Raw genomic sequence first — 27418 nt, forward strand, 5'->3', positions numbered from 1 at the left:
CTAGTCCGTTTCCCAGTATTCACTCAATGAAGATGGAGCGCCTCTATACTCTCACATTGTAGGGATGTCAAGAACAAAACACTTCCAAAAGAGTGAGTCACGAATATAACTCATTATAAGGTGAGCTTGCGCTGGAAAAAAAAAACGCTCAAAGCGCAACGATGGCTGCGCGCAAAGTACTTCCTCTGATTCCGATCTACGGATCAACGCGTCAGTTCGTCAGATTGAAATGCTCGTACATTGCAGCGCAATCTCGGGTCCTGAAATGTGATGGAGAATGTACGCCAGTATTCGCTTCATGCGTGCAATCTGATAAGATAACGCTATTTCGCTATTGAATCCGTGATAACATACTGGATATTAGAAACACATGCAGGCGCATATTGAGCTAACTGATAACTTTGGAACTGTGGTTAGACGCTAAAGAAAGCCCCCCCCCCCCAAAAAAAAAGAATACAGTTGCTTTCAATATTAGCTGAAAAACAGTGCTTGTGGTTTAAGAAGGGCCTCCAACACTGCACAGCGGTGCCGACATACCGGAAATTCAAGCGCGAACCACTTTCCAATTACTGGTATTTATGAAACTAGCGTATCGTGGTTCAATGTAGCCCAGTAGTCCCGGGGCCAGTTCCACCACGGGTACTGTGTCGGAGCTCATATTTCATGTCAGCATTAATTGTCACAAAATCACAGTATTTTTTCTTTAGATCTTATCATTAGACAGCTAAAATACATCCAGCGAAATCGTCATCTTAATATTTCAGTACCTTTAGTTCTAACGTACATACATATCCGTGCTGATCCATATGTTTCAAAGTACTGAAAATGTACCCAATGCTTTCCTCCAGGCAGCTGTTTTTATTCATTATGATGCCAGAAAACAGAGCCTGATGCCACCAACGCTCAGAAACCTAATCGGGAGCGCGCACAATGTTCTCGCACACCTTGTGGGATGTACCGTAGCGCTGAGGTGCTTTTTGTATAATGTATGAGAATCGGCTGTAAAGGCAGTCGTGCAAGGTTGGGCACATGTGCTTAAGCTCATGAAGTTGATTTGTGCCAAGATAACCTGTCCAAGCTTTCACACTTACTTTATAAGAAGTCTACAGCACCATCAATATGCCGGCTGCTTTTAACAGCACGAAACAAAACTATTGAAACGATACAAACAATGTTAACATCATTTTATCATTCGAGTGTTCAGATTGGTAATCTCTAGATGCGGAGTAAGTTGGGAAGTTGTTTGCGTAATTAACAAAGCTACGTTAATTAAATTTTCAGTAATGGTTCTTACGCGGCTAAAGAAAAAGCAATTTGGAGCCCGTCCTCGAGAATATGCAGCCAAGCGAAAAACTTTCGACTAAACATGCTTCTGTAAGAGCCATGCGAAGAAAAATTTTCCAAGTAAACATTCTTGGAAGGCGTAACTGACGCAGAAAAGGAACATATGTAAAGCCACAGAAAGAACAGCAGTTCACGATGGGACACAAAGGAGGAACCCACACACAAACTGTGCTAACAACTTCAAGCGCTGTTCTTTATGTGATAATGAAGCAACTAGACCGTCAGTCATTCCTTCCAAACCTGTAAAGTCAACCTGACCGCATCTAGCCTTTTGGGATGCTGTCATCAAGAGTATGGCCCCGCGAACATGTTCTCCGTGGCCTTATAGTCGCGTTCCATATTTATTCGGGCTGTTTTCTCGAAGGCAAGCAGTTTAATGTTTTGGTGTCAATGCGGCAGTGTACGTGTGCCGCCGAAAGCTTGCTTGGTCGCTGAAGCGATGCAGGACGGAATGATGGTGCAAATTAAGCGCGTCGCTGGCATCAAGACAATGCGCGACCGCCAAGGGAAGGAAGATAACGAAAGTGAACAGCTTGGTAGCTGCTCACGGAGCCGTGCCGATAGTGACGGTGCCATCATGACGAAATCTGAGGCGGCGATATTGATGGCTGCAGCGTTTTCTTTTTCTTTTATTCTTTTTTTTTTACAGCGAAGTCGTTAAGAGGAAGCTCCGACTCGGCCTATTCAAATAGATGTAAAACGCCGAAGCGCTTTTCTTAGATAACCCCTGGACCAATTTTAATGAAATTTGTTGGTTTCGGGAGAGAAAGGTAAATTCTAATGACTATCGGAAGCGGAATTTCTATTTAGGGCCTGAATTCAGGCAAAAGATATTCAATAATTCGAAACTGCGAAAAGTACACAAGCACGAAGTTTACAAATTATTAACTCCATATCAAGTACTGAGATCGCGGTTCTGTAAGCAGCATCCATTAGACAATTCAAAGCGGACAAATCCAATATGCCGATTTATATTTTACGTGAAGTCGTTACGTTGTGAACAAGGGTTGTGGAAAAGCTGTATTTCCATATTACTAAATTTTTTGAGATTCATGCGTAATATATCAATTTTGTCTGCTTTAGATGTGCTGTTAGATGCAATGTACATAATTTTGATATTAGTTTTCATTGCCGAAAGAGAGTTGTAAACTTGATGGTTTCGTTTTCTTAAAATTTGCGATTTTTGACAATTTTGAATAAACAAATGATGACCTAAATCAAGAATTCGAAACTAACAGACACTAGATTTTAAGTTTTTGTTTTAAATGCAACAAACCTTCTCAAATTATATGCAGTGGCTGTCGAGAAAAACGAATTCTCCTTCTACATTTATTTAGATAGGACCACCACAGCTAAAGCTTCCTCTTAAGGGCTACTTTCCCCACTATCGCGTCCGCGTGTAGAGCCAAATCTCGAAGATAGCGTAATACCAGCCCGACCCGCAGTGGTGGTGGAGCATGCGTTTAGCGCTCCCCATACGTGGGCTGATACCGAATGTAACGCCATGCCGGGGAGACCCGCGGCGGAGATGAAGCAGGTGTTAAGCACTCCCCATACGTGGGCCGATCCCGAATACAGTGCAATGCGGGGCTGACATACGGTGGAGGTGCAGTTCGCCATTAAAGGGCCCACATACACAGCTTTGCAGGTCATGTTTCTTCACAGAGTGGAAGGGCACTGAGATTTCTTAGTTATCCGCGTTTATCCTGCATGCGTCTGCGATGAAAACAAGAAGCAGGTATGCCTGGAAAATCTAAGGTGGTGGAAGCAGGTGGTAGCAGAGAAGTTAGCATACCCAGCCCCTGCACGTACTTATATCTGCATTGACATGAGTTCGTGGTAGTGATAGTGACCGAAGCTCTACTTTTTCTGCGTACTCTAGTCGTTGTGAAACTAAGGATGTGGTTAGCATGCCCAGCCACTGAATGCAAATTGCAGCAGTTACGAGTGGTGGAATCCCGCTGTGGCTGATTGTGAAGAAAGCTTCCTTTCTCTGTCCACTCTCGCGATGGTGAAGCTAAAAATGAGGAGGAGGCCTGACGGACACAACGTTGATCGTCACCATAACAGAATGGATGGACGACCTGCGGAAAGGACAAGGCACACCAAGTTTTTAGCACTTAACTTGTCCTACAGTAAAGCGCTACAATGGCTAGTATGCCCTCATGGGAATGGTAGACCGAACTGCTTCTCACTGCTAACACTGGACTGATACTAAGAAAATACTCCGTCCGCAGGCACCACGCTACAGTGAAATTAGCAAAAGAATGTCAGTTTTTAAACTGATATTGCCAATTATCTGGTGTCCTTCTTGTGTGTGTGGAGGGCATAAAGGTTCTGGCAATGAAATGTTAGTATCTTCGTTTTTGCTGCAGTTGCACACAAACAAAATTCTTTGAAGTGATCGGACAGCGATCTACCAGCGGAGAAGACCAACCCGCTAATTAAAAGTAATTGCTGGTTTCAGATGTTCCAATGTACTTTGCACTTAGCTACTATCTGTAATATTTTTTTTCTTTTTGTGCTCTTATAATGAAGAAAACTCCACATTACTACAATATCAACAACCGTACACAAGATAGACTGGCTTTGAAGCTCTGATCACGCACCGCACTTTTGTACATTTAGCACATGTAGTATTGGGGCAACACGTTTGAGCAAAAGGATTAGGTTTTTGGTCAAAGCACTGTGACAGGCGGGAAAAACTCGTTGTCATGCCCGGTCGAAACAATACCATCTGAAATCTTATTTACTTATATTCATTTTTGAAAAATCACTATAACCATTTATACACTTGCTTCGTATGAGTTATATACTAGCTTGCCTCGTCAGTCTCAAAAATGTATTCTCCTTTCGGGAGACGGCCTTCGTGAAAACCGACGCAACATGACAGTAAAACATCCAGCAAGGTTCTATCCAATGATTGGCGAAATTGTGCACTCAGGGCATGTCGACTAGCGTGCGTGTGAAAGTTGAATTATGAACGTTGTAAGCTTGAGTTGCCTCTAGCACGAGCGAGTAGTGTTAGCGATGACATTGGTGTGAAAATGGTCAGCTCGGTCTGCGATTTGTTCTTGTGATCTGCACATTGAACGTCGCAGTTGTCACGATGAGAGTACTTCTGTGACATTATTAGCCCAGCGGGCTGGGAAGGCTCGAGTGGTAGCTCACCTTGAGGAGTAACACTTATTAAGTGACACTTAATAATATACGTACTTTGCGATGATGAAAAAGATGCAGAAACACAACTGGTGTTGTCTAACTATTCGTAAACAGGCCCCCAAATTTCAATTGGCCCACCCCCAAACATTAAATAGGCCCACGCCCAAATTTCAAGTTGGCACACCCTCAAATTTATATTGGCCCACCCCCAAATTTAAAGTCGGCCACGCCCGTTTTCTTTTCGCCCAGCCTTAAACTTGGAGTTGGCCCAATCCCCAATTTCATTTGGGCCACCGCTAATTTTCAAGTTGGTCCACCCACGAAATTCCATAAATCGTCCCCCAAATTTCCAGTTGACGCACCCCTAAATTTAGGTTGGCCTACCCCCATATCGACCACAAGTTCACATTGGCCGACCCCGAGATTGCCCCCACATTTAGGTAGGACCAACCCCATATCACCCCCAAATACAGATTGGCCCGCCTCCACAACACCACCAAATTTATATTGGCCCACTTCAATACCACCTGCAAATCGAGGTTGACCCACCCCCATATCAACCCCAAACTAACGCGGGCCCACCCCTCGATCACCTCAAATTTAGGATGGCCCACCGCAAATCATCTCCCAATATAGGTTAGTCCACCCATCACCCACCCCCAATTCAGCTTGGCCCAGCCAAACATCACTCCCATGGTTAGGTTAGCCCGTCCCCATGTTATCTCCAAATTTAGGATGACCCACCCCCATATCAGCCCCAAACCTAGCCTGGCCCACCCCTCTATCACCTCAAATTTAGGATGGCCCACCGCAAATCACTCCCAAATTTAGGTTAGCCCCCCCCCCCGATTCAGCTTGGCCCAGCCCCATATCATGCCCTTGGTTAGGGTGGCCCACCCCCCATATCATCCCCAAATCCAGGCTGGCCCACCCCCCATATTTCCCCAAACTTAGACTTACCCACCCCTATATCACCTCAAATTTAGGTTGGGCCACCCCCTTATCAGCCTCAAGTTCAGGTTGGCTCACTACCATTTCACCCCAAATTTAGGTAGGGCCACTCCCATATCACTACCAAATTCAGCTTGACTCATCTCTGTATCACGCCCAAATTAGTGCTGATGCCACTTCCAATTTTAAGTTGGCCACCCCAACCCTTTTTATGAAGACCTATATATTTATATGGGAAATGCGTCAAGCTTTTGGCGTTACAGACACGATTTTGCACGATTTTGCTACCAAACTGCTGGGGTACTCGCCAAAGAATGCTGCGCATTAAAAGCAAATGCAGCGAACGAAGGACACCATATGTTGATCCTAAATGCTGAGGGCTAGCCAAGCTAGCTTCTCTGTAGAGCGACCGGGGCAGACAGAGCACGGGACATTTATTCAAATGGTTTTTTTACAGCCACACGTACGGATTGATACCACTTGGCTGTAGGGAACACATTAACAGTACCTATTAATCCAGACGCTGCACATCTTCTCCTAGTTGGTGCATTTCTTATTTGGATGAATATTTCGAAATAATTAACGTTCGGGCAGCGACTCAGCCTAGCAGACCCTTTGTTCCACACGAATGTTGCATAGGAATGGCACTGGCCACCGGGTGGCATTGTGGCACAGGTGGACGTGATTCGCTCGGAGTGTGTGCCATTAAGGACAGCCGAAAGTCGAAGAAAACGGACCCTCCAGAAGAACGCGATAAGAATGGCTATTTTGTTCTCCCAGGTTCCACGCTAGAAAGCACGAAAGTTTTTTTTTCATAACACAAAGCCATGCGCAAGCTTCTAGTTATGATGTCCAATGAATGAAATCTTCATAAAAGCGATGACTTGAGAAATGAACACGATACTGCTACGTTTTATGAAGGAAAAATAGAAAGCATAATATTTCAAGAGCACCACTGGAAAACCAGAACCGAAAGCAAATCTTGAGTTTTGTGATTCTGCCATCTAGTGAGAGACTACAAAACTAGGTGCTATGCGGTTTTAAAAAAAAGTGCGAAGCGGGAATTGAACCGCGGCCACCGTGATGCGGGACTAAAGGTGCTCGCTATTCTACCACTCGGCCACGGTTACCGAGGCTTCGCCAGGCGGTACGCGCATGTTTTTATACATACCACGTGAATTTTCACGACAGTGTTACAAAAATCGCTTTCGGGAACAGTCTTACGCCATATGTGGAGAGTCGAGATAGGCATCAATCGAAAGCTGAGTCTCCGGACTACATACGCTGCACCGCGTATTTCGATAGACGGCATAGTTTTATTACAGTCATCGTTATTGCCTCAAAAATGGAGCACAAATTTTCGTCGTTTCCATAGGCTTCCATTGCTAAAACTTTAACCGCTGTGGGAACAAAATTCTTACGTGCCATAGAGTGATCACTGCATTTGGATCGTGTGGATTGTCTTCCAGAACACGTGTGTCACCTGCCTTTTTCAATAATCGGCCTGCAGCTTTTGTTATTCGCGAAAAACCCGCTCGTTCCATTGAAAATGCGCTAGCTTCGGGCCGGGGCCGCTTGGGGCGCTAGTTGGTACGTGTCCAGAAAAGCTGGATATGGCCGTGTCAGCGGCTTCCAGAAAACATTCACTGCTTGGAAAATGCTTCGCTCCTCTCTCTAGAGCACGCACTGAAAGCAGTACATGAGCTAATTACGAAATTAATAATAATATTTGGGGTTTTACGTGCCAAAACCACTTTCTGATTATGAGGCACGCCGTAGTGGAGGACTCCGGAAATTTTGACCACCTGGGGTTCTTTAACGTGCACCTAAATCTAAGCACACGGGTGTTTTCGCATTTCGCCGCCATCGAAATGCGGCCGCCGTGGCCGGGATTCGATCCCGCGACCTCGTGCTCAGCAGTCCAACACCATAGCCACTGAGCAACCACGGCGGGTTAATTACGAAATTGGCAGCACAGTTTCTCTCCTATGAAGCCGTGTCAGCTTGCGAAACGCAGTTGAGGAATTGGTGGCACGTAAAATGGCGCTCTACGAATACAAGCGATGGTTTCTGGACACAAGTCCGTTCCTATAGGGACGCGCAGGGAGAAAACCGTTTTGCCGAGCTTCCCACGCTGGCCACGGCAGTGCTGTCGTTGCCGTTCTCTAACGCTGGAGTAGAAAGTTGGTTTTGCGACATGAGCACTGTCGCAAAATACAATGACATGACTAATGACATGAGCATAGGTTGGACATTGACACACTAAATGTGCCCAGGCATGAGAGGCACAAAAATTATGTCATGAATTAACAGAGGCAGCACTGATGTGGGAGGCAAGGCACCAAGCCAATCAGTAGGCACGTTCGCCGGAGTAACAAAGGACCTAATAAAGAAGCGACAAAGAATGGAAGTGTCCAGCTCAGGAGATACGAGAGAATTCGGGATCAAAACTGATCAAAAAGGCAAAGATAAGTGATATTCGAAACTATAACGTAAGAAAACTGAAGAAGCCATAAAAAATGGACCCGGCCTGAAATCAGTGTGAAAAAAACTTGGTATAGCACGAACCAATATGCATCCAATGAAACATAAGCAGCGTAATACCATCAGCAATCTCCAAGGTATAGTAAAAGCAGCGGAATAATTTTATACGGACCTGTGCAGTACCTAGAGTCGTCAGGATACCTCTATAGAAACAGTACTGAACAGGATTCAGAAACTCCTCCTATAATAAGAGATGAGGTCAGAAGGGCCCTGCAAGACATGAAACGAGAAAGAGCGGCTGGAAAAGATGGAACAACGGTGGACTTAATTAAAGATGGCGCAGACATCTGGCTTGAAAAACTGGCGGCTTTATATATAAGAAGTGTCTATTGACTGCAAGCGTCCCCGAAAACTGGAAGAATGCGAACATTATACGAATCCAGAAGGGAGACGTTAGAGAATTGCAAAGATATAGGCCCATTAGCTTACACCCAGAATTATATAAAATGTTCACCAGAATTATCTTCAATAGAATAAGGGCGACACTGGACTTTAGTCAACCAAGGGCTTGCTTGAAGAAGGGATACTCTGCAATGTATCACATCCATGTCATTAATCAGGTAATCGAGAAATCCGCAAAGTTCAATAAGCCTCTCTACGTGGCTTTCGCAGATTACAAAAAGGCCTTTGATTCAGTAGAGATACCAGCAGTCATGGAGATATTACGTAATCAAGGAGTGCAGACCGCTTGCGTAAATACCTTGGAAAACATCCACACAGATTCCACAACTACCTTAATTCTACACAAGTAGGAAGATACCTATAAAGAAAGGGAGAAACAACCTCTCCCATGCTATTCACGGCGTACCTGGAAGAAGTATTCAAGGTATTAAACTGGGAAGGCTTAGGAGTAGGGATCAACGGCGAATATCTCAGCAACCTTCGGTTTGCCGATGACATTGTTCTATTCAGCAACACTGCAGACGAATTACAAAAATGATTGAGGACTTTAACAGCGAGAGTGTAAGAGTGGGCTTGAAGATTAACGTGCAGAAGACACATGTAATTAGGAACAGCCAGGCAACGGAACAAGAGTTCAGGATCGCCAGCCAGCCTCCAGAGTCTGTGAAGGAAAACCACAGGGAAACCCGATCATGACAAGGAGCTTCATAGAAGAGTTAAAATGGGTTGGATCGCCTACGGAAGACATTGTTAGCTCCTGACTGGAAGCTTACCATTATCATTGAAAAGGAAGGTGTAAAATCAGTGCATTTACCGGTGCTGACATATTGGGTAGTGACTTGGAGATTGACCAAAAGTCTGGAGACCAAGTTAAGGACCGCGCAAAGAGCGATGGAATGAAGAATTCTAGCCATAACGTTAAGAGACCGAAAGAGAGCGGTTTGAATCAGAGAACAAACGGGTATAGCCGATAATCTAATTGATATTAAGAGAAAAAAATGGAGCTGGGCAGGTCGTGTAATGAGCAGGTTAGATAACCGTTGTGCCATTAGAGTTATAGAATGGGTACCATGAGAAGGGAGATGCAGCTATGGATGACAGAAGACTGGGTGGAGAAATGAAATTAGGAAATTGGCGGGCGCTAGTTGGAATCGGTAGGCGCAAAACAGGGGTAATCGGAGATAACCGGGAGAGGCCTTCGTCCTGCAGTGGACAAAAAAATAGGTTGAGGATAATGATGAATTGACCTTGCCAAGAGGCGTGGTAGCAGAAATTCGCGCGATTACATCATAATCAATGGCAAAGGATGATGCTCTGCAAGCTGCAGGTATTATGCAAGAAATGTGTACTGCAGGACTGATTGGCTTTATGTACTGCTACTGTTTCCTGTTTACCGGTACTACTAGTAAGGCTGTATAATTAGGCATTTAGGGGCCAAGCCCGTCCTATGTTTGCTTAAATTTATAATAGTGCATCGTAAGTTTTCTGTTTATTTTGCTCTATATATTCTGCTAATGCGGTATAACTGTTTTGATCTTTTCAAGTTCGCACACAATATTTGTATCACTGGGCATTGATATAGGTATGGGATACTGTTATGAATTGCAATGCTTTTTTGTTCGCCATTGTGGTTGATTGCATGCTTAGAAGTACGCTAAACTCTCCATTGTACGGTATGTGTATCAAATGCTATTCTAAATTGTGCCGTTCGTTGCAAATGCGCAATTTTGTTGGATTTGTTTGAACGTGTCATGTGATGTTGCAAATTATGTGTGCGGAAATGTTTTGCACTCCGTATGAACTGCGCGGCCTTCGTCTAGATCACCGTTTTGTTTGCTGGGTGTGGAAGATTACACTCTGCTTTGCTTTTCTATTGTACCGTATTTTGGTAATGATGACTTCACCCAGTGAAGTATGTATTTTACAGCCTTTCAGCAAGTCTGTTGCTAGGTTTTGTTTAATTCACTGTTCTTAACAACTGTATTCTGGTGAGCCTTTTTGCCGGGCGTTCTTGGCATTCACATGTCTACGTGTGTATAGCTTCAACAAAAGCTTTATTTTGTTATTACGATAACCATCCAAAAGGCTTTCAAGTGTTTTTGTGATAATTTTGTGCTCATCAGCCTCAAGATAGGGTTAGCTTACTAATGTCCGCCTTTCGGTTATGCTGTACTTCAGTAGTATAATACCTAGATCTGATGTATCAACCAGAACACTGTACATCCACTATGCCACAGCGCGATAACTAAATGTCGTTTACAACCTTGGCAACAAAATAAAATGTAGAAATTCTTAGTATAGGGCTAGAGAATGGGCACCAATAACAAAATATTTTATTATTTTCATAAAGAAGTCGTTAGTGTCGACGAGGCAATTTTTTGTTTCATTAAGTTTTTTGCAATCGTACGTTCTGCTAAGCATTTCAGCGTCGACTTCATAGACCTGTGTGTCCGCCCATCAAGCATATGTAGTTCATTTCCTTACGCGTTTACATAGCACCATTGCATTCGCACCTCGTCTTTCACGAGCGCACAAGCTTGGACGCTTTGCTGAAACAACACCTGCTCGGCAGCACATTCACTATTCATTCGTGTGTGCTCTGCGTAGTTGCCCGCAAGAAAACGTGATTTGAGAGCTGTGTTTTTCCCTTTTACGATGTCAGGATTGGGGGCTCAATCCCTTCGCTCGCAATCAGTTGTCAAGATTGGAGACTGCTTCTCATCGAGAACGAGGAATATGGGTTTATTTACAGTATCTACATCAGAACATCGCAGTTCATCAGTCTCGCATGACTGCGAGAGAAAGTGCACTGAGCAGCCGCACGGCAGCGGTTTATAAACACTCGGTCCTCCTTCGATCCGAAGGTGAGGGAAACGTTCAACCCGAAGACGAGCCGCCTCTTCGAGAGGGATTACACACACACACACACACACCCGCACAGGTTCACGGTCCCCCCTCCCCCCCCTCCCAGGGGGCAGAGAGCCTTCGCAGAACTAGGAGCTGACCCCCTCGGCGCTGCCACCGTGGTGTCCATTTCCTTGCTTCTTGAACGACGAATGGGAAGGGGTCTCCGTAGACGTTCCCGCTGCAATTCTCCTGCCTATAGCAAATCAGGTCCGGGGTGTCGGCTTCAGGCACGAAGCCTGCTTCGTCAAACTCGGCTCCTGCGACGGAGAGTCGAGGACGCGCGTATTGTTCTCCACACATAGTCGACTTAGTGACGCCGTGGCTAGAGGTTTGCGGTGGCGTTCCAAGAAAAGTGTGCCGCCGCTGTCGCACTGGCAAAACCTGCACGTTGTCACATCGGGAGGCCATTTCTAACAGCTAAAACTTGCATGTCAGTGGGCCGTTCTTAAAGCGCCTCCATGGCCCGGAAAGTCTCGACTGTCCAGCGCTGTCAACCGCTGGGCAGGAAGAGAACGGTTGGTTGCCAGGGGGTGACGTCTTGGCTCACAGCGACCACTTGTGTAATGATGTGACCGCCCCAAACGTCCAACAAGGACAGCCAACTACAAAACGAACCCCACAACACGGCTCTGCGCCGAGATGACGTACCTTGGATCTCACTTAAAACCTGCTAGGCTTCAAAGAAAACATAGGTGCAGAAACAAAAAATGCTGCATTTCGCTATGCCAGTCCTTGAAGCAATTTCGTGCTGACAAATTCAGCAATCATGGAGGGAATCCTGCTAAATGAGAGGGGATCTTCTTGGCTTAACAAAATTAACTATAGTAACCCTAAAACCTAGGCGGGACCCTTAAACGCAGAATTCAAATTAGCCTGCTCAAACCATCCGCATTGCTATGCAACTTTCCCTTCTTATATCTAACGGAGAAGTTGTGCTCTTGGAGAGTAACGCTCCATCGGAGCAAACGGCCATTTTTCTATGACATTTGATTGAGCCACGTCAGAGGACAGTGGTCGGCCTCGAAGATGAACTTCGCTCCGTACAAGTAACACGACAACTTCTGGGTTGGCCAAACTAAACAAGCGCATTCCTTCCCTGAAGCGCTGTAGGCTTCCTCTCTTAATTTAGTTTACGGCTGGCATAGAGGATAGGATGCTCCTCGTTATCGTTGCCGACATGACTAAGTACCACGCCCATACCTCGGTCGTTTGCGTCGCATTGAACTATGGATTCCTTTGTGTAGTCTGGCGCGCGAAGCACAGGACGAGAAACCAATAGCGTTTCAAACTTTGGAAAGCTTTCTCTTTGTCTTTATCCCAGTGTGCGCTACTCGGTGCTCCCTTTCGGAGGGCGTCCGTTAATGGACTTGCCATTTGCGAGTAGTTCGGAATGGACCGTTGACAGTACCCCACAAGTCCCAAAAATGAACGAAGGTTTGTTTCATGCGCGGCTGAGAAAATTCTCCAACAGTAGCTATTTTCAGCTCAGCCGGCCGTCTCGTGCCCTGACCGACAACATGGCCCAGATATGTAACCTGCGAACAACCAAATCTACACTTTTCCGCTTTCGTTGTTAAGCTGGCTTCCCTCAACCGTGAGAACACCTGTTGGAGGTGCGATACGTGTTGCTCCCAGCAGTCCGAAAAAATTGCTACATCATCAAGATATCGCAAGGCACACTCCTGGAAGTTTTTTAGGACAATATGCATTAACGTAGAGAAGCTAAACGGCGCGTTCTTTAGCCCGAAGCTGAGTGCGAGAGCGCGAAAAGTGCCTACAGGTGAGATAAATGCGGGATAGCGGCTGGCACTTTCTGAAAGGGGAACTTGCCAGTACCCCTAACGAGATCTATAGTTGAAATGTGTTTAGCAGCGTTAACCCTTTCAATTCGTTCCTCAATGTTGGGTATCGGGCGCAGCTGATCCCTAGTGATGGCATTTAAGTTCCTGTAGTCAACACACTGACGAGGGTCCTTGTTAGGGGTTTCTACCAGTTTTAGCAGTGACGTGTAGTCACTCTCAGCCGGCTCAATAACTCCCAACTCCAGCATACGCTGTATCTCTGCCTCCATAGTCTCTCTCTGTCTTGGCGACACCCTGTAGAGCTTTGATCTTAAGGGTTCGGTTGATGTCAGCTCTATTTCATGCGTTATTAGCTCGCTTCTACCCGGCCGATCATTCAATCTGTCGAGATATTCCCCTAACACCCCTTTTAGCTCATTTATCTGCTAGGGTATAAGAGCGTGCGAGCTTACCGAATGTTTTACTGCTTATTCTAGGCCGATTTCAGAGCTGGAGGTTGCCCTATACTCTTAAAACTTTGTACTAGTGCCATCCTGCTCTTTGATGGTATAGTTAACGACTTCGCTCCGCTCTATATATGGCTTGATCAAATTGCAGTGATATATCCTCCCCTCCTTCCGGCGACCGGGCATTTTCAGAGCATAGTTAGTATCTGACAGTTTGTGCAACACTTTAACGGACCCGTCCCAGAGAACTTCAACCTTGTTCTTTCTTGAAGGTTTGAGGATCATTACCTGGTCTCCGGTGTTAAACGTACGAAGCCTCGCATTCTTGTCGTAATAGAATTTGGCGTTCTTTTGAGCTACTCCCATGTTCATTTCGACTAGTTCTTGGGTGGCGCTTAGCCGTTCCAGCAGATTTAGCACGTATGCAACCATTCTAGGACTCTCTTCTCTTTCCTCCCACATCTCTAGTAACGTTCTTAGTGGAGAACGGAGTGTCCTCCCATACACTAGTTCTGCTGGCGAGAACCCTGTCGCTTTATGTGCAACTGTTCGCAAAGCAAACAAAGTTGCCGCAGACAGTTCTCCCAGTCCTCCTTGTGCTCGTAACAGAGGGCACGCAAAACTCGCTGAAGCACTGAATGCCACTTCTCTGCACTGTTTGACTGAGGATGATAGACGGAACTGTGTATTAACTTTACCGTGCACTTTCGCAAGAATGTGGAAGTCAGTGTGGTGGTGAATACTGACCCTTGATTCGCCTGAATTTCGGCTGGAAACCCAACTCGTGCAAACACTGTCAAAAGCGCGTCTACTACTTCGGTAGAGATGAGCTCTTTCAGAGGGATTGCTTCTGGAAACTTTGTAGCCGGACACAGCATGGTAAAGAAGTACCCGTAACCCGATTTTGTTTTTGGTAGAGGCCCTACCCTGTTTATCACAAGTCAGATTTCAGATTTCAGATTCAGATTTATTCGTTCCAAAAAAAAGAAGTAATTACATGAGAAATATACAGACGAGGGTCCCAAAGTGAAAGAACTGTAGTGGGACCCTCGGTTAATAATAACAACATTGATGGTGATATCAATAGTCAGCAAATTAGCGTATTATAAACAACATCTACAGATGAAATTCATCATTAGAGATGTCATTTACAATCAAACACGAAAAAGCACGTTATAACAGAAAGTCGGAAAAAAAGCATGGATGAAATACAAAAAATGACATATGAGATAAATGTCAGAGGTACACCGCTAGATCGTAGTTAAGTTATCGCAGTAAATGATGCTTAACGTGATTTTTAAAAATTGCAAGAGAAGTACAGGATTTTATGGTTGATGGTAATTCATTCCAAAGAGAAATTGCAGCGAAGGAAGATGTTTTTTTTTGCCGTAATTGGTATGAACCATGGGCAACAAGAAATTGTTGTTAGCTGCAAATCTGGTCATATTTTTATTCTGCAAAAGGTCTGTTGCAATGAACGGATACATAAGGTTATTATGAAGCAACTTGTGGAGTAAGACGAGTATGTTAAACTGGAACAAATTATTAATAGACAAGATATTATACGCGCGAAGTAACAAAGAGGCATTGGATTGCATGGAGCTAGAAGTGATAATGCGTATTGACTGATTTTGGATATGTTGAATTGATGATAAGTGACAAGCGTACGTGTTGCCCCATGAAACAATGCCGTAATTAATGTGACTATGAATGAACGCATAATACAAAGCTAGCAGAGCCTCACGAGAAAAAAAAGGGCGAGCTTTAATTAATGCACGTATACCAAACGCAGTCTTGTGCTTGAGATGTTGGAAGTGAGAGCGAAATGTAAGGTTAGGGTCAAGATGTATGCCAAGAAAAGTGACATCGGTGCTAACGGTCGTCTGAAAGGTTCTGTTATTAAGGACACTACCTTTAGTGGAGCTTTCCATGTCTCTCCTGGTTAACCCAAGCACTGGCAGGCGTCGCATGATCTTACAAAGTTTTCTACGTCTTTGAAACAGCCAGGCCAGTAGTATTCCATAAGCAATCGTTCCTTCGATTTGTTAATGCCTAGGTGGCCGGACCACCCATTTCCATTACAGAGACTCAAAGGTCCTCCCTGTACTTAGTAGGTACGACTAACTGATCTAAAATCCTACCCTTTCGATCTCTGTAGTGCCGATACAGCAATCATCCTCTCTCATGTATCGTCACGTTGCGCCTAACAATGCCTTCTTTAGCTGTGTGATATAATTTAGCTAAGGCCTCACCATTCTTTCGCTCGGCTGCCAGTGACTCTCTATCCACTAGTGAGAGCTGATCAAAGTTCTTTGAGGCCGGTGATAATAACGATCCTGTCTCGCTTGCGATTGCGTCAGCTTGCTTGACGCAATCCTGCAGGCTTGAACTTTGACACTCTAGTGATGCGCTCTCATTGAGCTGGTCAGCTGGCAGGCTCTCCTCAACTGTATTCTTGTCCCTCGGGCCTAGCTCGGATTCGGGTATGGAAGTCATCCCTTTTTCTGCTTCTGCTGGAGCAGCTTGTGCATTTTCAGCTGAAAGCGACGCGATTTTACGAGCTTGGCCTCGGGTCAATGCCTGTACCATGCCCTCTCCCAGTTTAAGCCCTTTTTCACGCAGTAACTGAGTTGAACGATGTCAAAATGTAAGGGTACTGCAGTAACAAAAATTTGGAAACTGCCGCCTCGGTCACTAGCTCCCCGAATGGTCCACTGATTTTGACTTTGGCCATGGGCAGACACACGCTGTGTTCTCCTACAACCTGTTTGAGTCATGCTACTTTTCTCCGGTCAAGTCATCTACCGTCATGTAAAACGGATGGACAATGTCCATCGTGGCGGCGCTGTCTCTTAGCACCCGGCATAGTTTGCCATTAACTTGCAGGTCGTAAAAATATGGGCTTAAAATTCCATATTCTCCTTTTTTTCCCCCACGTAGGAGAAAACTACGCTAGGATCCCCGCAGTTTATAGCTGTATGTCCCAGTTTGTGGCATTTATAACAGCTGATTGGTCTGAAAGATTCGAATTTTTTTTCTGCTCTTTTGGTAATGTTTCCCGGTTTGATTTCTCCTCGCTCTTTTTTGAGGGCTTTTCCTCCACGTCTACAGGCTCCGGTCGTCTAGTCTGCGAACCCTTTTTGAACGGAAATGGTTTTCGCTGTCCATTTCGACCGTCCCAATTTCCGTCCTCGACATTCAACTTTCCACGCGTTGCGTACTCTTCGGCTAATTCAGCCGCCCTTTCCACTGTGTTTATATTCCCTCTGTCTTGCACCCACAGTTTCACAGCTTGCGGGATGCTTTTGTAAAACTGCTCTAGACACATGCATTCAATGATCATGTCTCTGCTGTCGTACGCTTCCGCGCTTTTCAGCCACTCGACTAGGTTGGCCTTTAAGCCGTATGCAAACTCCGAATACCCCTCGCTATCTTTCTTGTCTGCGCTTCTGAAGCTTTGCCGAAAAGCTTCGGCTGAAATGCGGTATTTCTTCAGGAGACTAGCCTTAACGTCCGCATAATCATATGCATCCTGTGCACTGAGTCTGGCGATTACTTCCGCCGCCTCACACGACAACATAGACAGCAACCGCTGTGGCCATGTACACTTACCGAAGTTCATCTTCTCGCAAGTCCTTTCAAAATTGCTTAGGAACAAGCCTATGTCGGTCCCGACCTCAAATGTCTTTAATAGCCTGTCCATGCGGTATGATTCTGTCTCACTTGATTGTCCCAGAGCCCCTTCACTTCCTTGAGACAACTCCAAACGTTTGCTTTCGAGTTCAAGTTGCATATTTCTTAACTCGCGTTCCTCTCTCTCTTTGTCCCGTTCTTCTCTATCCCGTTCTTCTCTCTCTTTGTCCCGTTTCTCTCTTTTCTTCAGAAGTTCCGACCCCATTTCGATTTCTTCCTCACTGCCTTGTTCGGAAATCAGCTGCAATAATTCCGATTTTAGCATTTCCTTGCGTACATGTAGGCCCAGTTCCTCGCCAACAATCAACAATTCGTCTCTCAGCAGTCTCCTTAATTCCATATTGCTGTTTTACTGCCTTGGTCCTGCTCGCTAAATCTACCTAGGAAAACAGAACCTAGCTAACCACCAACGATCTAGCTTCCCCAGAGTTCTAAACAGAACAACCACAAAATGAAACCTAGAGAGTCAAAGCAAGAACCAAGCACTCACCGCAGACACAGCATCACGTCGCAAAGTCTATCTCACCGCTGTCAGCCAGTTGTCAGGATTGGGGGCTCTATCCCATCGCTCGTAAGCAGTTGTCAAGATTGGAGTCGGGCATGAATTAGAAGGTAGCTGGCTCATGCCGTCATACAACTTATCCACGCTGAGGAAGTTGTTGAAGGACGGATTGCTTCTCATCGAGAACGAGGAATATGGGTTTATTTACAGTATCTACACCAGGATGCTGCAGTTCAGCAGTCTAGCATATCTGCGAGAGAAAGTGCACTGAGCAGCCGCACAATAGCGGTTTATAAACACTCGGTCCTCCCTCGATGCCAAGGTGAGGGAAGCGTTCGACCTGGAGACGAGCCGCCTCTTCGCGAGGGATTCCACACTCCCACACACACTCACACACACACACCCGCACAGGTTCACGGTCCCCCCCCCCCCCCCCCCGCCCCCCAGAGGGCAGAGGGCCTTCGTAGAACTCGGAGCTGACCCCCTCAGCGCGGCTGCCGCGGTGTCCATTGTCTTCCTTCTTGAACGGCTCGTAGGAAGTGTTCTCCGTAGACGTTACCACGGCAACTCCCCCGCTCATAGCAGATCAGGTCCGCGGTGGCGGGTTCAGGCACAAAGCCTGCTTCGTCAAACTCCACACACAGTCTCCTTAGTGACGCCATGGCTAGAGGTTTGCGGTGGCGTTCCAAGAAAAGTTTGCTGCCGCTGTCGTAACCGGCTGGCAAAACTTGCAAGTTGCCACCTCGGCAGGCCATTCCTAACAGCTAAAACTTTCATGTCAGCGGGCCGTTGTTAACAACGATAAGACAGCTGGGTCATTCCGTTCCAACTTATCTAGTCTTGGCGCTCGGACATCTTCTATTTCTTTTAAAAAGAATCATGACTTTTGGCGTTGCTATAACAAACAATATCCCTGCTTGTTTTTGGTGAAAAAAATTTTTCGCGCCATGGCCGCCATATAAGGTTTGCAAGCGGTAGCAGAACCTAGTCTAAGCCAAAAAGTCGTACGAAATAAACATTTTTGCGCATGACTATAAGAGGTTTTTCGTAAATATAAGATACATTGCTCTTTCATACGCATTAAATTGAGCTGAATTTGCCTTACGTTTGTTAAAATATAAAACAAGGAAGAAAGTACAAAAAGAGGAAATTCGAAATTTTTAATGAAATTTTATGATCACACAGTAGAGATTCTAACTATTTCTCTATGTTGTCCAAAGGCGCAGAAGCCGATAAAGATGTTTCAGAGATCAAAAACATTACGCTTCTGAGGATAAAAAATAGACTTTAGATTGTGAGTTTCCTCCTTGCTTACTCGGCTTACACAAACAAGTGGGTGGAGAACCATAAATGTGGAAGACCTGTCTGAAACGGATCGGTGTGTCTTGATCCTGCAGGCTAAGGAGTCTCATGATAACAGACCAGCATGTGCCGATCAATACCGCGTGTACGTTAAGAAGTGGAACACATAAATGAATTCTAAATTTTGCTGATATCCCTTCTCCCAGCGTATCAAGAAATGCCGCGGTACCGGGGTGATTACAACGGCTCCCGCCGACCGCCTACCTTCCTTGGGGCTGATTCCGGGAGAGCTGCTCTGCCAGAATTGCAGCCGACGGAGCTATAGCATGCAGGAAACTCGAACTTCTCAACCGACAGTGTAAGGAAGTGATGGCCAATCTCACCATTGCAGTCACCCGGAAGTTATAGGGATGGACATCAATGAGGCACTTACGGTGATTGGAGAGAGCCCCCTGAAGAGAAAAGGAAGACCGAAGGCTTGGAAGTCTTACACAAGGAAAACCAGTGAACTTCAGGAAAGCACAGAAAAAAGTGTGTATTTATATATTGGCCCCGACCAGCCATCGATATCTGCAGCTGCAGTTAGTGATGATTTCATCAAAGGGATTACATATCTCTAACATGTAACATGCCTCTCAATGGTGCATCCGGACTTACGTCGTACTCAGCGACTCAAGAGTTTAAAGTGATAAAATGTGAATGAACACACCAGCGAAGTCTCCAAAAGTGAAATTTAAAGAGCTTCCACTTGGACCATGGTGCAGTGTTTCTTATGTGTCTCTTTGACGTCGGCTATAGCGTGCACTGCAGTGAAGAGCAAGCACGGAGTAATGCTGGGATTGAATGCAAGTACTCAAATTCCGAAATTATTTTCTCATTTAAAACAAAAGTTGTTCTGATTAATACTTTCAGAAATATATGCGATTGCATGTTGCTGTGCAACCTATAATTTTTCATATTTTTACAGGACCATCTCACTTCCGAATTGACGGCTGAATGTGCCTCTAAAAGCAAATTTTCTCAAGTTTGAAATTTTTTGCTCACACGCGTTATGTTTTTTATCTCTGAAACATTTTTATCGGATTCTTCGCCTTCCGGAAAACCTACAGAAATAGTTGGAATGACTACTGGGACGACATAAAATTTCATTAAAAATTCGAATTTCTACGTTTTCGTATCTCCTTCCGTGTTCTATATTCAAAGGAATGTAAAACTAATTCACTTCAAGTTACTATATATTAAAAACAATCACTTTTATTCGTGTGCCACAGTTCCAAAGTGGCCACAGTGCGAAAAAAGATTTTCGACAGAACCGAGCTTTGTTAATCTTTGTCACAGTAACGCAATAAGCCATGATTTTTTTTTCATGAAATTGAAGATGGCCGAGTGAAAAGTCTGGAGCAGTTGGCGTGGAAGGACCCGGCTGCCAATGTGGGTGTTATGTACTTAGAATAGGCTAAAAAAGCGTTTGGAAAAAAAATTGTTCCTTTTAGTTCAACATTAGATTTTTTAGCTACTTCTAGCCACTTTCACGTGTCGATCTAATCCATTTTGCTCGCCGCCATTTCGCAGAACTAGTCCGCAGTGGCCGCGGCGCTTACAGGACAGCACGTGTGACGACTGTTACCAGTTTTATTTTGCGTTGTGATTGTGTGTGAGTGTGTTTCATTAGTGTTGACCACACTGGCCACTCTAATTGTGGAGTAAGTGGTACATGGAATGAATGCGAGATGGGAAAGAAGTGTTTTGTACCGCGCTTGTAACTCGGGTTAGAATCCGTGCAGGGAGAAAGCGTCATTTATTCGCCGCCCCGAAGGAAGAGGACCGCTTGAAAGTTTGGCGACTCACTATCCCATGGAAGGGTCGTGAGTTGTAAGCAACATATTCTCTTTGTGAAAAACACTTTGGTGCGCGATTTGTCACCGAATTACGGGAAGTGTTATACAAAGCACATGTTCCTGGAAGAGTGCCTTCTATCACTGCTTTAGCAAAAGACGTGGTCCCAACAATATTTTCAGGCTGCTCGAGGTACTTGATAAGACTGTGAAGAAAAGAAAACTTCCTGCGAACCGTGTTTTCCTTGCCGCCAACAAACGCCGTGTTACTGACGAAGATGCATCAAACTGCCGCCGTCGAGGAACCATAGTTGGATACTCGAGGCGCCAACAGTGATACCGCCCTTTGGCGAAATTGTCTCAGTTTCCTGTGGCACCATCACCTCACTGCTCAGCACCGAGGCAGATGTAGAACCAGGAATGGTCGACCTCTTGAAAAACACCGAATTCATCACTCTAGCAGCTCCAGCTTAGGCACATCATAAACTGGACATCGACGGGGCAAAAAACAGTTGTGCTTTCATAAATTCACGTGTCTTGTGCTGCGAAAGTGGCCGCACAAGCAATGCGTTTCGCTGAGCGAGCTGCTGCGGGTGTTGAAGAGTACCGCTACAATGTGGCTCCTGCTAGTCACTTATACCCCCCAAATAGATGTCTCATTCGGTGAGAGGCTAAATATTAGCATCGAGTTTTGTCCTACTGCTCAATACTGATACAGCTATATGCCAACGATGCCAGTGCCTTCAAACTGCACCACCATAGCTGCACGAGAAATGTAAACTAGATAAGGTAAAACAAAAGCGGCCTCTGTGATATCTTTGATTTGCCAGCAATCAAAAGGTTGATGTGATGACCTTCGGACGCGCAAAGTGTGCATTCTGAAGGTCTGTTGATCGTCTGAAGAAGAAAGTGGGCTCTTTGATATCCCAGCTTAACTACTTTCAGGAAAGATGTCTACAATGTCGGAAGAGTCCCTTCGTGACAAGCTGGACAGTTTGAACATTCCTGAAAGTGAACAAACTGTTATTAAGGAATGCGTAGCAGCTGGAAAGTGCAACAGCAAGAAGAGTCGGCACTAGCGTGAAGAGTGGCTCCTAATTTGCCTACTCTTGCACATTTGTAACCCATAAGGCCACTCCTTTCTTCGCGAGTACAACATTTTGCCCCTTTCATATGTGTCAACAGTGAGAATATGCTTTTCAATGATGTTAAGAGTGGTTATGGCTCTTGTTCTTACTGCATTAAAAAGCTCTCAGCACAAGATACTTTTCGAAGGCATGGAAGTTTAATGTTTCATGAAATTAACTTCCGCACATAATTGCGAGCTAAACCAAGATCAATGACGTATGCTCCACATGCCGACTTCTAAAATGAAGCCTAAGCGTAAAGGCAGCTAGCCGGCCAAGGCCTTCCAACCTATTGCTGTTTTCGCAAGCAGCAGCCCTATAAAATGAACGTCGCCTACCGTTATGTGGTAGCCCTTGCTAGACTCTTATTTCGATATTTGTGTTAGGGTATTGTTATATTTCTGTTGATTACGAGGCAGAATCCATGTCTTCCAATTTAACGCAAAGTATATTAAAAATATTTCATCTCACAGAAAGCCGAGTTTCAGGTTTTTAGTACTGCGCCATGACGATACGCACACAGCACGCAAGTGCTTTGCAGAACGTAGGAGCGAGTATCGCGTTAGGGCTTTTATTTTACTCCGAAATGCCTACCTACGTAAGCGGGCGAGCGTCTGACGCCGGGCGCGTCGGAGCGCATTGGCCGCGTCCGCCCGTACGCGGAGCCGTCGGTTGAACGCTGTTGATCTCGCAATGTGATGTGACGTGTGGGCGCGTTTCCGCTTTGTCGAACGATATTTAGGCCTTTGGGAGACTCTACTTTTAATGCGGATCAAACACACGAATCATATGGAGAAAAATAAAAACGGAGTACTTGCTTTCTGGGGCTGGCAAGGTCATTTGCGACGAACTGCGCAAAAAGCAGGTCGAGCCTTTCGCGCAAACAACAGCACACACTGAAGATGTTCTCAAAAACAAAGTTCCTATTATTGCTATGCATTCTCACCGTGCAGGATCCGGGAATTGCTTCTGCGCGTTCACTTCACGCAGCAAAGCCAAATCGTAGGCCATCGGAGAGTACAGCCTTCTGCTGGTCGCCTTTGACGCTGCCATTTTGGGAAACTTTTTTGTCTGGCGGTCTGCCGGATAAACGAGAACGACGACAGCAGTACGCAAGGCTCCCTACGTACGTACGCAAGAATCGGATGCTTGCGTGCGCAGTGGCCGCGTACGCATCAGGTACTGCTCATCTTGCGTTCTGCTCATGCGCACTTTGCAGAACGCAGCGAGCTTGCGTACGCAACGCCGTAGAGTGTGCTACGTACGCAGTACTAAAACTGTCTATTGTAGCTACTGAAGAGCCTCGGCGCGAAATTTACGATATGTATACCGGTACAAGAGTCACACAAACGGCACAGAAGTGGAATTTCGTGCGCAGAAACTTCACAGAAAGAAAGAACGGAGCCAGAATATGAAAACGGATATGAAGCCGGAACACCTACAGGTGACGCGGTATTTGAGCCTCCGAGAGGATCAGCTGGCTCTGCAGCGACGCAAGGTTGGGGGATGTGTTTCATGTGATCTACGCTACACACTTCGTGCCGTTGTACTTTGTGAATCTATTAATAAAGGTGGGGATAAAAAAGGAGACATTAATTGCTCTCACTGCTTGATAAAGTGATCCAATGGAATAGTCTAAATGATGATAAACAACTTACCGAAAATGTAATTTTCTTGAAGTTTACCGTCGCATTCATGCAGGAACCTATGGTTAGGTTCCAGGTTCTGTGTGCATTTCTGCATGCCAATACTGCCGCATTTTACTTTAGGGCAAGAATACCTTGTCAAGTAACAATGAATTTGCGGCTTCTCTGGATATAGTACCATAACGACGTTCATGCTCGATTCCAGGAAACGTAATGAACACTTCAGAGAGAGAGAGAGAGAACAACTTTAATAATAATAATATTTGGGGTTTTACGTGCCAAAACCACTTTCTGATTATGAGGCACGCCGTAGTGGAGAACTCCGGAAATTTTGACCACCTGGGGTTCTTTAACGTGCACCTAAATCTAAGCACACGGGTGTTTTCGCATTTCGCCCCCATCGAAATGCGGCCGCCGTGGCCGGGATTCGATCCCGCGACCTCGTGCTCAGCAGCCCAACACCATAGCCACTGAGCAACGACGGCGGGTGAGAGAGAACAACTTTAGTAAATATGCCTGCAGAGTCGGTTAGGCTCCCTCCACGCAGGGAGGACAAGCTTTTACCGCGACGCGGCCACTACATCAGTCTCGTGCATTGTGCGCCTCGAGGTCTTGGTTCCTCGCTACTTCCGCGGAACCGAGAGGGCCGCCACCCCCTTCCTGGGGGTGCTGCCCCCTTCTCCTCGGTTTCGCGAGGTCGCTGCCTCTCTAGAGCTGCCGAGACCTGCTGGACGGCCTTTAGTTGTGTATCTTGGTCATAGGTCCTCGTTGCGGCCTCTAGCTGCGGCGGGATCGTCGTCTTCTCACTGGCTACACGTGGATTTATACTACAGTCCCAAAGGATGTGAGCCGTGGTGGCTCACCGCTTCTTGCAGCGTTGTCACGATGTGTCCGTCGCTTCCTCCCGGTACCCATAGCGTAACGTCGTCGGCGTAGATGGTGTGCCGGACTCCCGCTACTCTTTCTAGCCGGTTGGCCACCCCGATCATCACGAGGTTGAAGAGAAGCGGGGAGATCACCGAGCCCTGCGGAGTTCCGACGCTGCCCAGCTTCTTCTCTTCGAGCTGCAGGTCTCCCGCGCAGATTTCGGTGGTCCGTTCCGTCAGGAAGTCTTTGATGTACTGGTATGTCTCTCTGCCCATGTTTAGTCGCACAAGGGCACTTCGTAGCCCTTGTGCGTAGAGGCTTGAAGCATTCTTAATGAGTATAGGTGACAGTAGCTAAGCATTTAGAATGAGTATATTTTCTTATGTGTGCAATGGGATCAATATTTTATTATCGAGATTCTAGTAAACTGGCTTTTTTAAAGCTGTGCGAGTAGATTGATGAAAATGTGTCACTTACCAATGCATACCGGAAGAGCGCTCGACCATTTTCCACCTTCCAGGCACCTGAGAGTGTCGTTTCCGCGCATGCGATAATTGGAGTTGCAGGCAAACCTGATTCTGCTTCCGACCGAGAAGGTGTTGCGACCGAACCTCACGCCATTATCTGGTGTGCCAGGGTCGAGGCACATCCTGCTGCCAGCAGCTTGTATCATCGCTGTAAAGCAACATAATAATTAATAAAGAAAGCAGAAATCAATTTTCAGCTTCATAAATGGTGCACTATTGACGGAATCGCGGCTGAGAAGTTTGTCAGTCTCACACTCAGAGCGTAATATGCACTGCGTAGATTTTCAGTAACTCCGATATTTTATAAAGTCTGCTCCCTATCATCCTCTGTGTAGCCATTGATACACGTCTTCATATTACGTAGCGGATGCAGAGTACATTTTTGCTTAACCAAGTGGCCTGCTTAATTAACAGTGTGTCTGGGTAGAGAACATGAGTACAAGTAATGTTTGCCTGCTTTTATAGGAATTTACATTAGAAAAATACAAAATTAAAAGAAATTCTTTGGACGCCTGGCTATACGCTGTCAGAGGTATAAGGAAGACACATTGCCACGTTGTGTAAGCTACGCCTGTAACGCATAAAGAAACAGACCCTTTTGTCCATGTGCCGTCGGGTATGCTATTGGGCGGCGCTGACATTCGGAGATACAGAAAAAGGACGGCGGCTTTTCTAGAATGTGGCACACAAACTTGAAACACGCACAAGCTAGCACGCAAACTAGCCTGACAATAGCAATTCTGAAATGCACAGGTGTGTGCCACTACTGCGGCGATTGAACCTGATCACAATTAGTAATGAGGTACATTCGCTTTAAGCGATTAGAGTTGCCTTAGCTTGGTAAATTAGTTGTGAGACTTGGCCTGCTACTTGGTAATGCGCTTGGAAGTTGCGCATACCAACTGAAGGTCAAATCATTTGACGCGCAATAATAACTATAATATTTAGGGTTTTACGTGCCAAAACCACTTTCTGATTATGAGGCACGCCGTAGGGGAGGACTCCGGAAATTTTGACCACCTGGGGTTCTTTAACGTGCGCCTAAATCTAAGCACACGGGTGTTTTCGCATTTCGCCCCCATCGAAATGCGGCCGCCGTGGCCGGGATTCGATCCCGCGACCTCGTGCTCAGCAGCCCAACACCATAGCCACTGAGCCACCACGGCGGGTATTTGACGCTCAAATGACAATGGAAAATTATTTGGCGAAAATTAAGACAAGAAGCTAGAGGCAACCGGCATGCCGCTCAGTTTACGAGGACGTGGTATTTGTTTTTATAAAGACACTCAGCTCAAAATTCTTACATCAAGCCTGGAAAAAGACGGGGAATGCGGGAGATGGAAATGCAAGACGATGAGCAAAACGTGAACAAGGTGAATGCAGGAGCCAACGTTTCGACAAGTCCACTTGTCGAAACGTTGGCTCCTGCATTCACCTGGTTCACATTTTGCTCATCGCCTTACATCAAGCCTGTGATACGTCAGCGAAAGTTTCACGGTGCAAAATGCAAGCGGATTTGCTTATAGGCATCTTTTGATATGGGGATAATCCTTCTGAGAGGGTGAGTACCACTGAATGTAAATATGTGATGCATAAAGTTTGTGTTGACTGAATCTACCTTTTTTTACTACCTAAAACACTAACGTCTAATAAGAAGTGGTGCAAGTTCACAATCGAATTGAGAATTAAAATATGACAATTTCATATTCACAACAGCGATTAACGACTGACATTACATTGGAAGTATTCAGAGCACAAGTTCGGCACATCGCCTACACTACTAAACCACCACCTCGCGTCGCCACCACAAAACCGACTTAGGGCCTATTTCCACAAAAGATGTGGGATTACCGTGACTGCCTTCATGCATAATATACACCTGCCTAGAGACTGCTGGCAGCTCCTTGTATCTGGCTTGACTACAAGCTCGACTCTCAGTACCAGGCATTCAGACCCGGAAGCGTTGCGCTGCTAAGCCCGATGTCGCGGTTACATATCTCCGCTGCGGAGGCTTCTGGCGTGCAAATTCAAGGATAACGATGAGCCACATTAAAGTTTAGCATACTTTTACTGAGCAGAAGGCCATAGCTGACGCTCTTTCGTCCGCGGATAAATCACGTGGCGGCGGCTGCGCGTTATCTGAGCCACGTGCCCGCTCCGCTTCCTAGGCAATGGCCTGTCCCTAGCCAGCCGCCGTTCTCCTTATCTTCTTCGATGTTGCTGCTGCTACAAGCTAAATATAAAGGGGCTCGTGTACCTTGATTTGGAAGCACGGTAACGAACCCCAAGTTAACAAAATCTCTACGTAGTCTCAATAGGTCATTCCTGATACTCAGATTGCGGCTTTAACTTTATTTATTT

General features: G+C 45.8%; 1 protein-coding gene across 1 annotated transcript in view; it reads right to left on the reverse strand.

Annotated features, from left to right (window-relative positions):
• Window positions 1–27418, reverse strand: part of LOC142584733 (complement C2-like) — a 279859-nt gene that overhangs the window by 156585 nt on the left and 95856 nt on the right. The window contains exon 9 of the mRNA XM_075694959.1: window positions 25008–25205. Coding sequence (XP_075551074.1) covers window positions 25008–25205 — 198 coding nt within the window. The remainder of the gene's footprint in view (window positions 1–25007; window positions 25206–27418) is intronic.

Source organism: Dermacentor variabilis, chromosome 6 (genome assembly GCF_050947875.1).
Source record: "Dermacentor variabilis isolate Ectoservices chromosome 6, ASM5094787v1, whole genome shotgun sequence".
Taxonomy (NCBI): domain Eukaryota; kingdom Metazoa; phylum Arthropoda; class Arachnida; order Ixodida; family Ixodidae; genus Dermacentor; species Dermacentor variabilis.